This window comes from Equus caballus, chromosome 17 (genome assembly GCF_041296265.1).
Source record: "Equus caballus isolate H_3958 breed thoroughbred chromosome 17, TB-T2T, whole genome shotgun sequence".
In the NCBI taxonomy this organism is placed as follows: domain Eukaryota; kingdom Metazoa; phylum Chordata; class Mammalia; order Perissodactyla; family Equidae; genus Equus; species Equus caballus.
In genome coordinates this window covers 22,058,009-22,078,771 of record NC_091700.1, presented here as the reverse complement: position 1 = coordinate 22,078,771, position 20,763 = coordinate 22,058,009, and the positions used below count along the sequence as shown (strand labels likewise).

At 44.1% G+C, this 20,763-nt stretch overlaps 1 protein-coding gene and 1 long non-coding RNA gene across 19 annotated transcripts in view; one reads left to right on the top strand and one right to left on the bottom strand.

The window, feature by feature from the left end:
• The window catches only part of SPATA13 (spermatogenesis associated 13), a 346,580-nt gene that overhangs the window by 271,229 nt on the left and 54,588 nt on the right, over window positions 1-20,763 (top strand). For 6 of the 16 annotated variants that reach the window (XM_023621395.2, XM_023621394.2, XM_070240139.1 and 3 more), the window contains 2 exons: window positions 16,098-16,463; window positions 18,220-18,364. In XM_023621395.2, coding sequence (XP_023477163.1) covers window positions 16,098-16,463; window positions 18,220-18,364 — 511 coding nt within the window. Of the gene's footprint in view, window positions 1-12,648; window positions 12,854-16,097; window positions 16,464-17,974; window positions 18,107-18,219; window positions 18,365-20,763 lie in introns of those variants that run through there. The other 10 variants (XM_070240141.1, XM_023621399.2, XM_070240142.1 and 7 more) reach the window with 4 other exon arrangements.
• Window positions 2-17,890, bottom strand: LOC138918489 (uncharacterized). 3 transcript variants are annotated; one of them, XR_011427922.1, is made up of 6 exons: window positions 17,754-17,890; window positions 7,093-7,733; window positions 6,461-6,511; window positions 6,041-6,361; window positions 4,154-4,476; window positions 2-1,515 (listed from the first exon to the last, which is right to left on the bottom strand). It is a non-coding gene; the product is annotated as an uncharacterized lncRNA (long non-coding RNA). The 3 variants fall into 3 exon arrangements; XR_011427923.1 differs by lacking the exon at window positions 2-1,515 and having other exon boundaries at window positions 2,127-4,476; window positions 7,093-7,181; window positions 17,754-17,886; XR_011427921.1 differs by lacking the exon at window positions 2-1,515 and having other exon boundaries at window positions 3,825-4,476.

Sequence of the window (20,763 nt, the reverse complement as noted above, 5' to 3'; positions counted from 1 at the left end):
AGGTTTTTTAGGAGCTTTATTGAGGTATAATTTGCATAACATAAAATGTTACCAGTTATAAGCATACAGTTGGATGATTTGGGGGAATTTTATAGAGTTGTGCAGCTACCACCACAGTCAAGTTACAGAACACCTCCATCACCCCCAAAAAGTGCCCCCACGCCCTTTCGCAACCAGTTCCTGCTCCCACTAAAGACCCAGGCAGATGCTGATCTGCCTCCTCCTTTATACTTTTTTTAAAGTGAGTAATTAAATGACTTTCAGTAGATTTATGGAGTTGTGCAGCCGTCACCACTGTCTAATTTTAGAGCATCTCCTTCACCCCAAAAAGAAACCTCCTGCCCGTTGCAGTCATTCCTGGCTCCATCCCTGGCCCCTGTTCTACTTCTTGTGTCTATAGATTTTACCTTTCTGGGCACTTTGTAGAAACAGGATCGTGTAATATGTGTTTTTTTGTGCTTGACTTCCTTCACCTAGCATATTGTTTTCAAGGTTCATCATGTTGTAGTGCATCTCAGTGCTTCATTTCTTTTTATGGCCGAGTAATACTCAGTTGTGTAGATAATCCCACACTGTGTTCATCCATTCATCAGGTGGTAGACATTTAAGTTGTGTCTCTTTTTTGGCTATTGTGAATAATGCTGCTGTGACCAGTGACATGCAGGTCTTGTATGGACATATGTTTCCATTCTCTTGAGTAGACAACTAGGAATTGTACTTCTAGGTCATATGGTAATTCTGTGTTTAACCATTTGAAGAACTGCCATGCTGTTTTCTAAAATGATTGTCCAGGTGTCGATTCCCGCCAGGAGTGTGTGAGGGTTCCAGTTTCTCTGCATGCTTGGCAGTACTTGGTATTGTCAGTACTCTGGATTCTAGTCTCCTGGTGGGCATATAGTGGTATCTCGTGTTGATTTTAATTAGCATTTCCCCAATGACTAATGACATTGAGCCTCTTTTCATGTGTTTACTAGTCATTCATATATCTTATTTGGTGAAATGTCTATTCAATTCTTTCGCTCATAATTTTACTCCATTTTTTGTCTTATTATTGAAGGGTAAGACTTCTTTATATATTCCAGATACAAGTCCTTTATCAGATAGGTGATTTGCAAATATTTTCTCACAATCTTGTGATTGACTTTTTATTTTCTTAATGGTATCTTTTGAAGAGCAAAAGTTTCTACTTTTGATGAAAATCCAACTGCCAATTTTTTCCCCTTTAGGGATTGTTCTTTTAGTGTTAGATCTAAGAAATCATTGCCTCTCCCAAAATGGCAAAGATTTTCTCCTATCTTGTCTTCTGGAAGTTTTACAGTTTAGCTCTTTATGTAGTATATGCACCATGTTGAGCTGGTTTTGTGTACACTGTGAGGTAAAGGGCTACGCTCACTTTTTGCACATGGACGTCCAGTTATCCTACCTCCCTTTGTGGAACTGCCCACAGTTTTTACACTACACAGAGTCTAAGTTCCCACACTCCACTGGATTCTCCATTTTCTCTCACAAAGAAACCTGAGAATTTGAATCACAAGAATTGCAATTACAGTTGGAAAGATCATTTTAAAATATAATATTATTTGGGCTTTTAAAAAATATTTTTCTGGGGGCCGGCCCAGTGGCCGAGTGCTTAAGTTCGTGCGCTCCGCTTTGGCAGCCCAGGGTTTCGCTGGTTTGGATCCTGGGCGCAGACATGGCACCACTCGTCAGGCCACGCTGAGGTGGTGTCCCACATGCCACCACTAGAAGGACCCACAACCAAAATATACAGCTATATACTGGAGGGATTTCGGGAGAGAAAGCAGGAAAAAAAATAAGATTGGCAACAGTTGTTAGCTCAGGTGCCAGTCTTTAAAAAAAAAATATATATATATATATATATGTTTTTCTAATGAATTTGACATTTGTTACAGGGACATCTGCTATACTGTCAGTGTTCTGTGGTATTCCCTAAGTAGCAACCCTGGGATGGACATTCATCCAACAGGTATTTTCCCCCCATGACATGCACTCCCTGTGTGTTGTGAAGAGAATTAATGTGCTTTCTATAAGTCATCTTTGTGCTAGCTTACATTTAGTTTCTCCTAGGGTGTTTTTGGTTTATTTATTCTCTTATTTTCCTTTTTGCAGGGGAAGAATTCCTAAAGAGAAAAAAGATCTCTTGCAAAAATAATATTAAATCAAAAAATGCAGGTCGTGAGTCTGAATGTGAAAGTAGCTTTTTTAACAATTGAGTCAATATTTGCTAACTCAGTCTTTTTTAAAGAAGTTTCTACTTGCTCTGAAAAGATTTATGCTCATCATTACATAAACAAATATTATTTTTCCAGTGGAAAGTTTCCAAGTATTTCTGAATGGGTGATCAACGTTTGACAGGCTAGGGAACTTTATAAAGTTAAAAGGCTGCTTCTAAAATTATTTCTAAAAATGTAAAACCTAAAGAAAAGTATAATATACACGTAATTCTTGAATTTGACAATGGCTCATTTCTAGAACAGTTTCTCTCTAGTGACGTGTCATCAGATAGGATTTTCCTATTAAAAGCAAGGTGGAGAGAGGGAGACAGAATTACATGTCCATATACCTGAGCAAGAGGCTAGTTTTTATAGAGATTACCATAATAACCGTTTGTAATCAAGTATAAATGAAGTACTGTATCATATTAATGCTATGCATTTTAAGTTTTCTGAAGTATATGGAATACTTAAATGATATGAACCAGTATCATAGGATATTTTTCAAAGTTTTACTATTTTCTCTTATTTAGTGTCTATTTTAATTTGTGGGAAACAAAGGCATAATAAGATCTTACTGAAGTTATAAAATACAGAAAAGTAGCATCATATTCTTTGGAGGACATTGCACCTTGATGATTAAGAAACTGATGCTGGTATATATGTTTTTCTCCTGTTCTGTTTTTCTCATCTTAAGCTTCCCTGTGATAATTAAGATCAGAGGGCATGCGAGGTTGGGAGTTACTCTCCATTTGGCTTGGTGACGCGTGTTCATTTGGATGTGTCTGCCGTGACAATCCGGGGAATGCCACACGTTTAACTGGCAGAGGGCATCAGTACAAAGTGCCACACGTCACTATATAAACTGAATATTACTGTGTTTCTCCTACCACTGACAGTCTGGGGACAAAAGGACAATTTGGAATGCTCCGTTCATTTAGAATGATCATGGTGAAGCTAAGGGGAGGACTTCCGGGAGTCGCTGTTGGCGCAGGAAGGGGGGCGGGGCTCAGGTGGGTTGGAGAGGAAAGAGCACTCACAGCTGGTGACTTCCTAGGAAGCCCGCATCCGCGTGGGTGCCAGCCAGCCATCCAGCATTGCTGAGTGCTCGGAAGCTCTGTGGCGTAAAATAGTTCGGCTTTGCAGTAGGTTGCCTGGGTTCAAATCGTAGTTTTACTACTAACCAGCTGTGTGTCCTTAAGAAAGACACTTGACCTACTTAAGCCTCACTTTCTTTAAAAATGGAGATAACAGTACTTACCAGGATTAAATGAAATAATACATATAAGATATTTATCACAGTGCCTGGAACATAGTAAATTCAGTAAATGTTAGCTTTTATCATATTCATTGTTAACATTAAAATTGCTGCCTTTGGGGCCGGCCCCGTGGCCGAGTGGTTGTCTCCACACTCCGCTGCGGCGGCCCAGGTTTTTGCCGGTTCGCATCCTGGGCGCGGACATGGCTCTGCTCGTCAGGCCACGTTCAGGCGGCGGCCCACATAGCACAACCAGAAGGACGTCCAACTAAGATCTACAACTGTGTACTGGGGAGATTTGGGGAGATAAAAAAGATTGGCAACAGTTGTTAGCTCAGGTGCCAATTTTTTTTTTTTAAAGATTTTATTTTTTTTCCTTTTTCTCCCCAAAGCCCCCAGGTACATAGTTGCATATTCTTAGTTGTGGGTCCTTCTAGTTGTGGCATGTGGGACGCTGCCTCAACGTGGTTTGATGAGCAGTGCCATGTCCGCGCCCAGGATTCGAACTGACGAAATACTGGGCCGCCTGCAGCGGAGCGCGCGAGCTTAACCACTCGGCCATGGGGCCAGCCCCAGCTCAGGTGCCAATTTTTAAAAAAAAATTTTTTTAAAATTAAAAAAAATAAAATTGCTGCCTTTGGTCAGACACTTCAATACAGACCAGTTGGACTTGACAGATTACTTCCAGTCTTCTAGCTGGAGTTTCTTCTCAAACTTCAGAATGAAGACCACCCAGGATGCGAGCTAAAGGTGCAGATTCCTGAGCCCCACCTGGAGCTACTGAATCGGAATCACTAGGATCGAGACCCAGTAATCTGGACTCTTAACGTGCTCCCCGGGGGGATTATTTTTGCCGCACTAGAATTTGAGATGTGCTTCCAGGCTGATGATCCTTTATGTATTATGTATCCTGTGTTTCAGGCTTGGGCACTTCTCTTCCCGATCTGCCCCAGGTAACTCTTGATTTAGGAAAGAGCGGCATTCCTGAAAAAGTTAAAGACTAGCTTATAACCTTATTTTTTTCATTGAACTTTATCATCAATTGGATATGAATTTCTGCAGAATACGAACAAAAATTCCCTTTGGCAAAAAAATGAAATTTAAACTTTTCAAGCAAGAAATGGTAGAATAAAGCATTTGGTTTAAAATATGTTGAGGAGTGTGAGTCTAGCAATTGCTCCACCCACTGGTGGGAACTGGAATTTTACCAACTCATTTTGGAACTTTAAAAATGTAAGTGTCGGGACCTGGCCAGTGGCATAGTGGTTAAGTTTGCGCACTCTGCTTTGGCGGCCCAGGGTTCACAGGTTCAGATCCTGGGCATGGACCTACACACCGCTCATCTAAGCCATACTGTGGCAGCGTCTCACATATGAAATAGAGGAAGATTGGCACAGATATTAGCTCAGCGACAATCTTCCTCAAGCAAAAAGAGGAAGATGGGCAACATGTGTTAGCTCAGGGCCAATCTTCCTCACCACCAACAACAACAAAAAAAGTAATTGTCTCTTACGAATAAAGTATCAATAGTAACCTCTCACATTTACGTGATGCTTTTTCAGTTAATAAAGGTTCTTCACATGACACTTTCACATTTGATTCTCACAGCCACCCTGTGAAGTAGGCCGGCATTTTTGGATTTGCTTTAAAAGATGAGTAAAATGAGGCCTGCCTGGAAAGGTTACAGGACCCTCCCAAGTCACACAGCTGGTGAGTGGCAGAGCTGGGCCTGGAGCCAGGTCTCCAAATGGGGAAGGAGGCCCAGAAGCAGCATCTGCGCTGGGATCCAGTATGCAGACTTAAACTCTAACCCTTTGCTAGTTCCCTGATCTTTGGTGGAATCTTTTAATCTTTCTAATCTGTAAAACAGAATTGAAAGTATCTGCTGCCGAGGGTTTTTAAATTAAATGAGATGGAACTAGTAAAGACCGTATTCCACATGCTGGTGTCGTAGTCACGTGATAAATTTCCATTCCATTTTCTCTTTTGACTCCACGTGCAGCATTCTTTCCAGCGAGCTTGGGCTCCTTCCTGCCTCTGTTGGCCCCGCCCAAATCAGAGCCCTTCCTCTTGATTTTTACATGGGGTTTGCTGGCTACTCAGAATGGGCTGGGCAGCTCAGCTAAGGAGCTCCACTCCCTTTTCTGGCAACTTCTTTTGGTGCTTCCCCCGATGGCACAGGAAGGAAGCCGCCTTGGACAGTGGAGGTGGTGTGACTCCAGGGCCAGGGCTCTGCCGTTTCTAGTAGGTCAGTGCCGCAGGTGGGGACAGGTGGCCTAGAGCCTTGAGGTAAAGTAGTACAGCCCCATTCCCTAATATACAATCGAAGTTTTTTATATATTTATTTATAGCAAGGTTCCATTGTACATTCGGCTTTTATATTTCTACACTGTTTGTGGTATAAATTATTCATCTGTAACTCTTTTACTGCCAAGTTTAGAATTAAACATATTCAAGGTACTCTGCAGCAGTGCACACTAGATTCTCAGATCCCTGATGGAAATAAAAAAGAAAAGGCCACTGGTGCCGTCTCCTGGTCTTGCCTTACCTTTGTGATGGTCCCTATGCAGACCGACCAGTGAGTCTTCGCTGCAGTGTTCCTGGTGAACAGATCTCATTTAGGGTTGCTGATTACTTGATTAGGTCCATTGGCTGACGCTTAGAGTTTAAATGGGGAGTGACACAATCTACTTATCATCAGTGAGTGTTGCTGAAAGGAAGAAAGAATCCAAGTGAAGCTGTGGTCATTACTTTCTCTGACTCTTCTTTCTGAGGTCTTTTTCCAACTTCCCATCGCTGTTGATTGCCTTCGCTTCATCTTATCCCAAGCTACTTCCTCCTTCCAGTTTAGCAATGCTTGACGCTTAAACTGAAATATAGAAAAGAGATTTTTTTTAAAGTTCTAAATCTTTCCTTTTGCATTCTGTTGCCAACAGCAGAAACTTACTTGTTGGAAACGATCCCTTACCTTGTTCCTCGTGTGTCTGAGACTGACTAGGAAGCCTTCCGCGCAGGATTGCTGGTGATGGGGCAAAGAGAAGCACAGTCAGTTTGGTCTTGGGTGGCACAGAATTCTAATAGGTTATGCAGGAGACAGGAATGGGATGGGTGACTTCCTCATCTAAAATGTGGTTATTGATTCTGAAATATGTTATAATAACTAAGCCATAACTTAAATTTATTTTTATAAAATCACATATGAATGTAGGGTGAGACCAGCATCCTTGCCCTCCAGAGCTGCCCATTTATTTGCTCATTTATCTGTCCACCAGCTCACCCATTCATCCCTGACCCATCCATGCAGCATTTTCAATCTGCCATTTCTCAGGCTCTAGTATAGACTCTGAGAATGTTTTGATAGTATTGGATAGTTTGGAAAGACTGTAAGTAGCTGTTTTTGTATGATACTCAGATAAAGAAACAAATGCTATATAAATATTGCTGTGGTTTGGATAGACGCACAGAAAGGAGCAGAGAACTCAGAGCCCAAGGGAGTTTGTGAAGTTTTCCTACAGGAGGTGATACTTGACTGAATTTTGAAGGGTAAATTTTCCAGGTTGACAAAGGGCAAAAAGATATCCTAGATGGAGCAACATTTACCTCATTTATAGTTGCTTGTGTAAGGTAAATATCTGGCAGATGGTGAGTCGTTTGGTGTGACTGGAGAATAATAGTATCTGAAGACAGAACTGGAAAGACATATTGGATGAGATTTTGAGTGGCCCCAGGTTTGTCCTGGGCAATGTCCAGCAATGATCAGATGTGTATTTTAGTAGTTGGGTAGAGAATGGATTGGAGACAAGAAAGCGAGTTAGGAGACTGTTGGAGTAGTTCCATGAGAAGTGATGGCACAGATTCCTCCTGAGATTGAATAATTGACAGAATGTGGGGACTGGGTGGCTGTGGCTTGGGAGGGCGAGGGAAGAGTTAAGAATGCCTAGCGTGGGGTGACGGGGTACACCAGGTGTCCTTAACTACAACAAGAAAGCAGTTTGTGGGGCGAGATGATTCATGAAGATGTTATTCTGCATTCTAATCCAGGTACCCTTAGTTTTCGTGATTCTGAAGGGATTGGGGGCTGTTGATTTGAATGTTTGTGTGCTGCCAACTATGACTTGAAATGCCGGTGATATGTGCACGCAGACACCTTCCTCCATCTTCTTTCATTAGAGAACAAGCCGGCATCATCTCCTGCTGGTTCCCATTCTTCTTCCCCCTCCTCCGGATTCCTTCTACCCTCTCTGTACAAAAAAAGTCAAAGCAGCATTAACAAACTCCGATGTTCAAAAGGGTTTAGAAAAACAACGGGTTGTTGGAATATTTAGTTGTCCTCAATCAGCAAACAACTTCAAAAGAGGAGAGTAAGTTTATTTTTATAAAATCATGCTTTTTATTAATTGAAAAAAGACAGTTTGAGTCGACTTCTGTATTCCCCAGCATATGTTTCAGAGATAAAATACATTTTACGATGGAATCATTAGGTAAATTCATTTCATAATATGATGGTTTTTAACTCTCTCTTTAATCTTCAGAGTCCGGGCATAAAACTACAACCTACAATTCTATCATTTTCTCTATCTGGGTGTCAGCTCAGTGTGTGTTGCTGTTGACTTTGAGATGGTGGGATCGTCGGGTTTTTAGTTAAGCCCAGAGAATGGAATTCTGTGAATGATTATTATGAAGGCCCGGGGAGGAAACCTCTACTGCCCAGGACTTTTCGTAGTTATTATTAAGTGTTTCTTTATGCTCATGGAACTGGGCTAGCAGTATTAAATTAAGTGTTCTCATGAGCCTCATTATTTGCATTTTTTAATAGATTACCTATTCTGCCTGTAAAACAAGTTACAAAGGCCATGGAGTCACACACTGTGTTTTAAGCATGTTTTGTCATTGGTTTACACATGCAAGGACAACTGAAGTATCTGTTGTCACCACTGCACTCTCCTTTTACTTCAAGGGGGTAAGAACTATTAGTTGTTCACATATTTTAAACAAATGGCCTGAACCCAAAGGACAAGGCCACAGCCTTCCAGATTACAATAGTTTCTTCTCTTTTTCTTTTTTTTTCAAATTTTTTTAAGTTACATCAAAATTACTGATGCACACAGCCATCCCCAGTGGCCTGGTGGTTGGGTTCAGCATGCTCCACTTCGGCAGCCCGGGTTCCATTCCCGGGTACAGACCTACACTGCTCTGTTAGTGGTCATGCTTTGCTGATGTCCTGAATACTAAAAAATAGAGAAAGATTGGCACAGATGTAAGCTCAGAGTGAATCTTCCTCAGCAAAAAAAAAATTACTGATGCACATGTAATCCCATCCCATAATAATCAGAAGAGCAAAAAAAAAAAAAAGCAAAGATGCAGCACATTAGTAAGAACGTATCCTAGCATTAATAGTTACTTTTGCCTGTGAAAAAGCCATAGAAGGAATAACCCAGTAAAGACGTTCTACTTTCCCATCTGTTTTTTGCTCAGACCCTGTCCAGATCCAGGCTCAGTCCAAATCCAGGGCCTGAGAAGGGGAAGGAAAAGTTAATGATGGTGTCTGTCCCTTCCCAAGATGGTCCCCGAACCAGAGGAGATGTGAAGGGTGGAGCTGGGCCAGTCTGAACAGCACGATTTTAAGGTGCTCGTCAGTTGTTTACTTTGTCATTTATTTATTTCAGAACGGAGTCAGTGGCTGCCCCTCTCCTCTCCTTACTGGGACAATTTTGCTCTTAAAGAACTCCCACCCCCATGTTGATTGTTCCTTAACCAGCCTGAATTGTAGGAAAAGGTCCAGGAACCCCTGGAAGAGCCCGGGGAGGAAGAACTGGAGCCCCGGGGGGTGGGAGGTCGTTTCTGGTGGCCTCACCTTAGGCTGGGATAACCCCCATGCGCATGCGCCTGCGGGCACCCACACCCACACACACACCTTTGAGGACTATAAAAGAGAAGGCAAGTTTGGAAAGAGAGATTATTCCACTGCTTGTTCTACAAGTTCAGGACAAGAAACTCAATATGATTTGGTAAATGAAACAAAACCGACTCGATTTGAGTCTCATGTGTGCCAGTTAAGGGAAAGTTCCCAGAGAGAAGGGAACAGAACAGGGAAAAAGAATGAAGATAAGAAAGATACGGGCTGTGGGAGGAGAACACCACAGAGGAAGTCAGAGAGAAGTGTGAGTGTGTGTGTGCACCGATGGTGAGGGCAGCGCAGGCCAGAGGAGCCATCCCAGAGCGGCACAGCCTGAAGCAGAGAGCCGTGAGTGCGAGTGCATGCGCAGGCTTCTGTGGAGCGGCATCCGGCGGTCTGCTCTCCGGGGAAGTTGCTGCTAAGGGTGTTGCTGTAAACCATAAAACCGTCTGGCCTTTCTCTTACCTACAGCTGCAGATGGGGTGCATGTGTAGTGCTGAGCTTGCAAAGATGAAATTAAATGAAGTGCCTACCCTCTCTCGTGTGCCCCTTCATGAAATCCGTTGCCTTCTCTGTGACTGGCTTCTCGTCTCTAAAATGGGTACAACAATGTCGTCTTTACTTACCTGAAAATACAATTTTAGGTGGTAGATGTTAAAGCAAGGTAATGAAACTTTAAGATTTATAGGTACGAACTTCTAGTTGTAAGATAAATGAGTACTGGGGAGGTAATGTACAACACGATGACCATAGTCAACACTGCGCTGTGGTATATTTGAAAGTTTCTGAGTATTTCCTAAAAGTTCTCATCATAAGGAATAAAAACACATTTTTTCCATTTTTTTGTGTATGTGTGTCTATATGAGCTGATGGATGTTAACTAAACCTACTGTGATAATCATTTCACAGTATATATAAGTCGTCATTATTCTGTACACCTTAAACTAATACAGTACTGTATGTCAATTATATCTCAATAAAACTGAAAAGAAGATTTTTAAGTAACTGTAAGATATTATCCCTTTAGTGTTAAAAGTAACCAAAAAGGGGGGAAAATGTCATTAGGGCTCAAACTTTTCTCTTTTTAAGTATGTAAATATTTCCTTGTTCTTTGGTTCAACTTCTCAAAATATGGTAGTTGATCTGGAATCTTATGAGTTGACTTCCTCATTTAAAATCCGAAGACAACTGTTTACAGCATTCTGTGGACTCTGTAGTCCAACTCCCATGCTAAAAAAAAAAAGGACTGTACAGGGTCTTTCTTATTATGATACATTAATTTTCATTAAGGGAAATTAGGTAATGATGTATAGCTTTAAATAGTGAGATGCTATTGTTCTGATTTTATAATATGTAAGGCCTAAGGTTTCATTTTCTGGAGTTGGAGCACAGCACTGGTACCGCAGGCTGCTGTTAAGCGATATCATCTAATCTGGGAGTTTCTACCCTACGTTCCTCCAAGGGCTCCATGGACAGAAGTCAGGAAGTGGGGGGTTATTTTTATTTTCACTGTCCTCCAGCTAAAATGTAGCATTTCCTTCAATTATGAATGTAGGCATCAAACCAGCGCAATTGAAGCAACACCTGTGATTCCGTCACCAAGAGAAATCACAGACCTTTTTCACATCATACCGCAGTTTTTGTGTATCCTAGAATATCACTCGTGCTCGTCAGTGCTTGAGAAGCTGGCAGTGCTGGCCCTATCACTACTCCTCTTAATTCATATGTTACCTATATTATTATATCACAGTTCTTTAATATTTTGATAATTGTATTTCAAAACAATCAGCTTCCTTTATAATCCCATCTATTTTATTTTATGCACTTAAAAATGTGATTCTGAGAAGGGGTCCCTGGGTCCCCAGCACCATTCTCAGAGCCTCTCATAACTGCCATCCCTCCTCCTCTTCCTCCAAGCAACTCACCAGCCAACCGCAGGAAAACCTGCAATGTTGTTTCCTTTCTGTAAAGCCTGCCTCAAGGATGCAGGGTTGCAGAGCAGAAAGGACAGAGATTTTGAAATCAGACAGACTGGGTGAACAATGGGCCCCTCCCCTTTCTGGCTCTATTGATGTGAGCAAGTAATTTATTTATTTTAGCCCTAATGTTGTAATCAGTAAAACGTGGCAAATAGTACCTACCTCACAGGGTAGTTGTGAAGATCAAATAAGGTAACACTGTCTGGTATGGTTCTGGCACGTCCTAAGCATTCAGACATCATAGCTCTCATTACTGCCGTCACTGCTGTCCTCAGCGACGTTGACTGTCAGGTTGTTTTTCCCTCCTCACGTCCAGCTTGGTGACTATACCTGGATTCCCTACCATATCCAGGACTCTGACAGCCTAGGAAAACCTGGGAGGCTTGCTTTTTGTAGTAATACACATCTCTGGAATACCTTTGGCTCGTCCAGAGTAAATTCTCTTTGCTTTAGTCTATTTTTTTAAAATTTTCACGAAGCATCTTAATGTCCTTGCCTATAGTATTTTCTTCTGAATTGTGTTTTTGTGTTAGTTTCCTAGGGCTGCTGTAGCAAATTACCGCAAACTGGGTAGCTCAAAACATCATAGAGGCCTGAAGTCTGACCTCAGGTGTGGGCAGGGCCGCGCTCCCTCGAAGGCCCAGCGGACAGTCCGTCTGGCAGCCTCCAGCTCTGGTGGGGTGGGCAATCCTTGGGGCTCCTTGGCTTACAGACCCATCACTCTGATCTTTGCCTCTGTCCTCACATGACTTTCTTCCTTTTGTCTTTGTGTCCACAGTTCCCTCTTCTGGGGACACCAGCCATTGGATTAGGGCCCAGTTCAGCCAGTATCACTTCATCTCAACTCGATTACATTCAAACACCATATTTCAAAATAAGGTCACGTTCCCAGGCACTGGGGGTGAGGACTTCAGCGCATCTTTTAGGGGGAGACAGTTCCACCCACGGCACTTGGGGTGGACCCCAGTTGACCCTACACACTTACTTTAAACCAGGCTTCTGAATGGATGTATGTGACATTGCGCTTTTTTCCTCAGGTTAATTTTACTCTCACTGTGGTTTCAAAAAATGTTTTGAAGTATCTAACTGGAGGTGATGAGATCTGTCTTGGCTTTCTTACTTTTGAAAAATATAGAAAGGAATCTTGGAAGAAAAAATGTAGGACCCCAAAATGGGAAGGTACTTTATACTGAGAAGCAAGAGGTGAAAGGGCAGGCACTGCACTGACAAGAGTGTTTACAAAGTTTATGACTTGGGTGTGAAGTGGCCACTCGGGCTTAGAGAGCCCTGGGTGCATGCGAAGCTCAGGCTGCTGGATCCTGGATCGGGAGAAGAAGCTGGACCAGGCTGAGCTCCAGCGTGGCCACTCACACCCCTGATGACAGTGTTTCAGAGGCCAGAGAAAGTTCCAGAGAGCATGGACGTGGTCAGCTGCCTGTTCCTTCAGTGTGTCTGCGGGCCGCCACTGCCTGCAGCCGAGTCCAGGGTAGGTTACGCTCGTTGGAGAGTGTGGTGTTGGGGGCCCGGTGTCTGTAGTTCCAGGTATAATCGCAAACGCCGTTTCCTGGAATGAAGCTGGGTTGTGTTTTGAAAGTTTGTAAACTTTGCTGTAAGAAGATTCAGTTTGAGAATATGCATCCAAGGTCATAGTTGTTTTCCATGGAATGTAAGTCCCTCCGGCTAATCTTCACCGTTTGAACGGGAGCTTAAATCTTAGGGCTTTTACAAAGCCTGGCCCGCCCTCCCTCTGTACTGTTGCTAGGAGTAACAGGGACATTTCGACCTGACGTATTATTCTGAATTTTTGCAATTCCCAGAACATTCGGCAGCACTCAGAGGGGCTGCTCCCCCGCGCATCTCTCGGGTGGGGCCGTGTGAATACCGGAGTGGAGTCACCGCGGGCCCTGCGGCCGCCCGGGGAGCTGACGCGGAAGCCGGGCTCCAGCCCGCCCTCTCTGTGCCGGCGCCGGCTCCCGCCTCGCGCATGCCCGCTGCGCCCGGCCGCCATCGCTTCCCGGAGTGTGTTTGGGTCTTGGAAGGACTTGTTACTTGAACAACGAAGGCAACTGCTTGTTTTCCTAAACCCGTTTCCTTGTTTTCTTTTCGCCATGAGTGAGGAAAAGCAGGCTGCTGGTCGCATAAGTGCAGGAAAAAAACAAAAGCTGCACGTAGATTTGTGACCAGAGACTCCTTGCCTGTAATTCGGTTGGACTTCTGCTTCTCTGACACGTCGTTTGTGAGCCTTTTTATCACAGGGCGATGATATAAACGGGTTTATTCTCACTGTGTGCTTAAGTTGTCTGTGCCATTTGGTTTAAGAGACTATCCATAATAGTCTGTTTTTCATATGTAATACAAAAAATAATTTTTCCATGATTTCTATCATGATGGTGTCAGAGAGGAAGAACTTGGCCTCCACCTTCTTAGGTTAACTTTTTGGATACGTGTGAATTAAACTGACAAAAGACAGATTTTTATTCATGTAGGTGGGCGTTCACAGACAAATGTGACTGGAGGAAGTGGTTAGAGTGGGGGGCTTATATACCATCTTTATAGGGGAAGGAAAGGCGGAGAAGGGCACTTATGGAAAAACGAGTGACTTTTAGGGAAGATAAATGGCCTGTAGAAGAACAGACGGGAGACATGAGTTTTGTGACAATGTCTGCTCAGGTGACGGCTTTTCTGGGGTGGTCAGTCAGTCTTCCCTGGGTGGAAGGAAGAGAATCCTATCCCAGGGGAGGAGATTTATGATGACTGAGTTCTTTTGGGAGGCTCTGCTTTCAGGGAGAAAAGGGCATTCAGAAAAAAAACCCTATTCTTAAATGCCTTCAACTCAAAACAGTTTTTATGCCACAGTGGTGAATTCTGGACCCCTTCAGTCGTGCCTTGAATTAAAGATAGCATTCCAGGCAGTACAAGTTGGTAGACAGCAAGGTCAGTGGTGACGGCCAGAACCCCTTTTCTTTTTCTTTTTTGAGGAAGATTAGCCCTGAGCTAACTACTGCCAATCCTCCTCTTTTTGCTGAGGAAGACTGGCCCTGAGCTCACATCCGTGCCCATCTTCCTCTACTTTATATGTGGGACACCTACCACAGCATGGCTTTTGCCAAGCGGTGCCATGTCTGCACCCGGGATCCGAACCAGCGAACCCTGGGCCGCCGAGAAGCGGAACATGCAAACTTAACCGCTGCACCACCGGGCCAGCCCCAAGAACCCCTTTTCTTTTGAGCAGAGGTGACTTGGTATAGTGGGAAAATGTTGTGGTGTTATGGGAGCAGAAATTACGAGGCCCGCTTTTCAGTCTCTGCTGCTGCTAACTGGCTCTTTGGCCCAGGGCAAGTCACTTTCCTTCTCAAGGTCTCAGTTTTCGTGATTTGAAAAACAATGAGAGTAGAGTTTCTGTAAATCCCTTCCTGCTTCCTTTGCTCTTCATCAGATTTTTCATAGTATATGATCTTAGGGAAGCTTCAGGCACATCAGGTTGGAAATTATGGGTCTCAGTTGTCACTGATTGGCAAGAGGTGGGACTTGCTGGGCCTGTCCCCGTGGTGCGGCTGGGCTGCCCTGCGCTCACATGACTCGTCTGGTTATTGTAGTTCTCCTCCCTGTGCCCGCTTCTGTTTTTATTGTCCTTTTATTTTTAGATAGTCTGTGGGGATGGAGGAACTGAAGGCACCCAGGCCTGGCCCACAGGCAGGGACGGGTGCCTCCTGCAGACTTTGCTGAGCCCTCCTGCTCCCTCCCGTGGAGCCCTGACGCAGCCCTCCCCTGAGCCCAGACTTCCAGGGGTCTGCTGAGGGAGAGGTTATCTCCGGTTGGGGCATGGTTATCCTGTGGCGCTGCTTTTTAAGAGCAATAATTAACTGTGACTGATAAGGCCTATCTTACTTCCCATCGTTGCATTTCGTCCTCACAAGGACCCATTATTCCCCAGTGAACGGCTGGAGAACCAAGTCCACAGAATTTAAGTAGCTTGGGTGAGGTTACAAAGCTAGCCAGTGGCCCAGCCTGACTTCAGCAGAAGTCTGCCCATTTCCAAACTTCGTGGGTGTTTTTCTAGTACATTGCCTTGCCTCTGAGAAAGTTATTTGAAAAGTTAGAAAGTGTTGCCTAATTTAGCATCATAGACTCTCCAGCTGTGAGGTTGTCTAGCCTGAAATCTGAGATCCTGAAAGGTTAGTTGCGACTTGTCCGAGCTCACACAGCTGGTTAGTAGTCTGATCCCGTGCTCTCCCCATTGGAACTTAAGTTATTGCGTGTTAGAGCCGAACAGCCCAGACTTAATCCTCTTAAAGCACCTTCTATTTTAAAATATTATTGAAAGAAAATACCTTAGAGTAGCAACTATAGCATTACACATTAATTTCTTCTGCTGGCAGGCCTGCATTTCCTCTGCGCTATTGTGACACCTACCGTAATTAAAAAAGTTCTGTCTATTAACTCACATAGTGCTGATTTTCTTAATATCTTTTATCATAGCTCATCATTGGTCACCAAACATCACTATTTAAATTATGGTTTTAATTCAGCCTCCAATTAAAGATAGATTTGCTTATTTTAATCCACATTTCAATTATGTCTTTCTATTACACAAGTAACTTTTAAAATAAACAAGTAAATCAAGACAGGCTTGTGGCAGGACTGAGGAGGGTGGGAGAGAATGTATATTTGTTCTGTTTTAATACCTTCCTAGATATTGGCGCTCACCTAACTTGTTCACATTTGAAAAGGTTGTTACTGAGGAATCCTGGAGGCGGGGCTCATCACAGGAGGAAGAAAGGACAGAGGCTCAGAGGATCACCAGGAGGAGATGGGGTTCTGGGAGAAGGTCAAGGCCTCGACCGCTCTCTGACTATGGCCAGTTGGCCAGCCGAAGTTTGTCTATTCCTGAAGACTCAGTTGCTGTAGACCCCCAGAAAGAGGACATTGTGGACAGTGACCACCAGCCGAGCATGGCCTCCACGGACCCTGCAGACCACAACCCTGCTGTGGGCGGCCCCAAGGGAAGCCGGAGAAGACGCCCCATCTCTGTGATAGGTGGGGTCAGCTTCTATGGGAACAACCAGACAGAGGAAATCGAGAATCTTCTAGCCCAAGTAAGATCTGGTGTGCTTTTACTCAAGCAGAGCCCTCCAGCTTCCTGGCCTTTGTTCTCTGCTGCAAACTAAACTGAGACCTGCTTTCCTGTCTTCCCTCTGCCTCAGGGAGGACGGCATCTGCTCCAGCCTTTCTTTCTGACTTTGTCTGAAAACGTGCATGAACTAAAACTAACCATCTGACGTGTGGATGCTTCTTACTAATCTTCTGTCTTTCCTGGGATCTCAAGTAATACATCAGACTAGTTTGCTGTTTGTTCTAAATCATCTGAGATTTGAATTAGGGAAAGTAGCAGTGCGTATTTAGTGAGCCTCCTGAAAGAAGAAATTCTTGACAGAGAAGGTGTCATCCATTGTTAACATGTAAAGATAAGAAGAAAATAAAGAAGAAGTCAGTTTTCTTAGGAGATAAGGAAATAATTATTTTCTACCATTTTCTTACTCTCTTCATTGGAGTTGCAGCTTTGCACCTGCTGTGACAGTAGATTAACATCTAGATTATTCCCTTAGTGTATTTTGGAAATTCAACAAGTATTTATTACTTACCCAAAGAGCGCTTTGAAGTTACAAACGTTTAAATAAAGGCCTGTTCAGGAGGAGTTTATATGATTTGGCAAGACTAATACCCAGCCATGGTCAAGGGTTCACAGAACAGTGTGTGACTAAGTGCCCTATTGTCTTTTTTAAACTTGCTAGCTAACAGCATAAATAACCTGTACAATTCTCTTAAAGGAAAAATCCCTTATTGGCATTGGATGTTCTGTTTCCATTCTCCCTGTAGAGCCCAGCACTATGCCGTGTTTACAGGAAGCACTCAAAAACCTCTTGCTTAATTGAATTAACCTGAATTGAATTCTTAAGGTAAAAACAAATTAAGTTGAAGAATACCACGAACTTATTGTTGTGTTAAGATGCTCTACGTGCTAGGAAATAATTCTGAACTAAAGCAAGCTGTAATCTGTTTAAACTTGAAGCGCAGCATAGGGGCAACCTAAAGCCTTAGAAATTACTTCACTCCAGCGCATCAGAAAGGAGGGCAGGAACGTAACTTTCTGCACCGTAAGCTCCATTAGGGAACTGGGTGGAAAAATTCTCAGAGAACCTAAGGAAAGCAGGAACCAATGTGGCCCTGGATGCAGCTATAGGGACGGTTAATGTGGAAAATCAGAAGAGCACGTAGATGATTCTAAAGAGACCCAGGGAAATTTGTGGAAAACCAACTCTTCTTTAAACAAAGCTCAATGTTGTGTTAGTTTAGGTAAACAAGGCTTGTGTTCCACAAACACTTACCTAGTGTCTGCATGTGGAGGAGTAAAAGGAGGCTGGAGAACTGCCAGGCCGCAGTGTCACCTGGCCGTGGTCTGTGGCGCTGTCCTTGCTTCCTCCGGAGGCTGCTGCTGGGACCCGTCTCCTGGACCTCCTGACCCGGGCTCTGTGTGAGAAAGCCCCACTGCCTACATTTGCTTCTCCTCTTCTTAGATGCTCATTGGGATGTCGCTGACAAATAAGATGGAATGCAATGCTGGGCGATAAGAGCCATTGAGTTGATACTGGTTTTTTAAGATTTTAGAATAATTAATTGCAGTTGAGCCTCTCTGCAGCCTGAAGCTTCCGACCTGAGTTGGAGGAACCCTTTCACATCTGTGAGTAGCTTTGAGGTGCGAGCGCCAAGCTCCTCGCAGCTGTGTGTGTGTAGAGCTTGCAGGAGCTGCCACTTCCTGGCATCTTCTCACAGCCGTTTGCTTTCCTTTTGTAGCCGGCAGCCAGGCCGCCCGTGCCAGCTCACCAGGTGCCCCCCTACAAAGCAGTTTCGGCACGATTCCGGCCTTTCACGTTTTCCCAGAGCACCCCCATTGGGCTGGACCGCGTGGGACGCCGGCGGCAGATGAGAGCATCCAACAGTGAGTCTCACAGGCCCTCCCTGGGGGGGGTCCCCCCTTTCAGAAACTGGTGTGGAATCCTCCATTTGACTGTTCCAGTTAAGCCGAGGTGCCCAGTCGGTTGTGCGCCTTCCCGTCCGTCTTTGGCCGGGGCGTTGTTTGCCTGGTAGTGAGGAGGGCTCATCCCAGGAGCTGCTCTCGCAGGTGTGGGTCCATCAGCAACTGGCCGGGTGGGTGCCCTGCGTCATCACAGGACCCTAAGTTGAGAAGTTTGCTCCTCTCGCGGTGTCTGTACCTCAGTTTCTGTGGGGGGAGATCTGCCCAAGAATGGAGTCCCTGGGATTTGCCTTAACCTTTTCAAAGCTGTTTCTGGAGGTTTTAGATTCACCAAGTCTGTTTGGAACACCAAAGAAAAGCTTCTCTAATATGGTAGTTAATATGCAATCGTAGACTTACCCAATAAATGCTTGTGGATTTGAATTAACAACACATGTTTTGTGAATGATTTTTAAATTCCTAACATGGAAAATCTTCCCCTACACCAACATTCACATCACTGCCCATCAGCTGGTTGGGTAATGGCGTGGCCCGGCGTGCACTAGATGAGAATAATAAGAGCTAACGTTGACTGAGCACTTTCCCCATGGCAGACACTGTCCTGTGTGCTCTGATGTGTTACCTCATTTGATGTTCCTAACCTCATGCTGTGGGGGTACTGTGATTACCCTCATTTTACAGATAAGAAAGCCCAGGTGTAAACAGGTGAACTGCCCTTGAGTTACTTACCCAGGAAGTGACAGAAATAGGATTTGAATCTACATTCAGTCAAATAGAATTTTCAGTACCTAGGCCTATGTTTTTAACACTGAACTATACTGACTCTTTAAAGATTTGCAGCCGACTGTTAATGCTTATGGCTTCAGTTGCTGGGTTCACTGTCTTACTTTGAAAAATGAATATCATGTGGTGAGCAGGAGAGTGATGAACTGGGTGTTAGGAGGCCTGGGTTCTGACTCCAGCACTGCCGCCAACTCGAGGTATGGGCATGATGGTGGGGACAGAAGCCAGAAGAAGAGGTGAGATTTAAATAGGGTCATTTCAAGAGACCTGAAGAGGGCTGAGGGTGTCACTTAGAAGGAGAGAAGGAGGGGAAACAGGATGGGTTGGAGAAGTGAAACAGAGCAAGAAAGTGTGGCCTCACTGGTCAAGGGAGGTGTTCTAAAGATAGATGATGAAGACTGATGACCAAGAATGGTGACAAGGTCACTGATGGATTCTGACACAGAAATTGTTGAGGAGAATGTCCTGGGAGGGCCATGCAAAGTGGTAGGAGGTCAGAGAGTTGGTGAGTCGTGAGAAAATGTTATCATCCCTACTTGTGTTGACTTGGTTCTAACTCAAGTCACATATATCAGGAGGAATCAAGGTTAGACTCTTCCGTTAACCAGGGTGAAAAGGGAGAGAGAAATTAGATGGCAGCTAGATGTCAAGGAGATCTGAAACATCTTATGCCTTTGTCGTCCTCTCAGCTGAGCAGGCTGGACACCTTGGAATCATTGCACCCTCATCCTCGGAGTCACTAGGTACCGTCTGTTTATCCTCAGGCTCCTCTGCTTCTCAGGCTCCTTGACCCTTACTCTCATAGCTGTGCCCGGCCCCGCCTCATGTCCTCAGGCCAGGCTTTCCTACACTGTCTAGTCAGACTTACTGTTCATGTTCAACTCTTACTTTATTTCCTTGCAACCTTTCCCATCATCAGTGGAATAAAGTCCCAGTTCCTTGAACGAGTTTACAGGTTTTTCTGGAACCCTAAGCTAACTTTCCAAGTGTTTCTCTCAGTTCTCCTAACAGAGCGTACAGTTCCGTGTCCCTTCACAGCTCCAGGCTTTCACACTCCCTCTGCTTTACTTCACTTTGCTCCCTCTGCCTACAATTTCCTTCCTTCCCTTTACCATCTGTCAACATGCTTTCCACTCAGAATTCAAAACTCATACTCTTGCACACCCTTGTTGACAAAGTAAATTCATTGTCATCCTTCTGCAAAGTAGTGTAGCCACCGGTCTCATGTTCATTCTCTCTGATCAGTCATCAGCTTCTGGTGATGTATTCTGAGAAAGTTATCCAAAAGGAGGAAAAAAGCTTACACGCACAAGGTGTTCTTCACGACATTCTTTGTGATAGCACAGAAGCTGAAGCCGTGTAAATGTCTGGGTACGGTGGGCTGGCGGGTTGGAGTGTTATATGGGTGACAAGCTCAAAACAGTTCACAATATAATTAGGAAAACCACGTAGCAACATGAAAAGTGACTGCTGTAATTTTGAAGTGAGAAAAAAGTAGGAAATAAAATCATATGTGTACTGTATTGGTTTGCTAGGGCTGCTCTAATTAAGTACCACAAACTGGGTGAAGAGAAATTTCT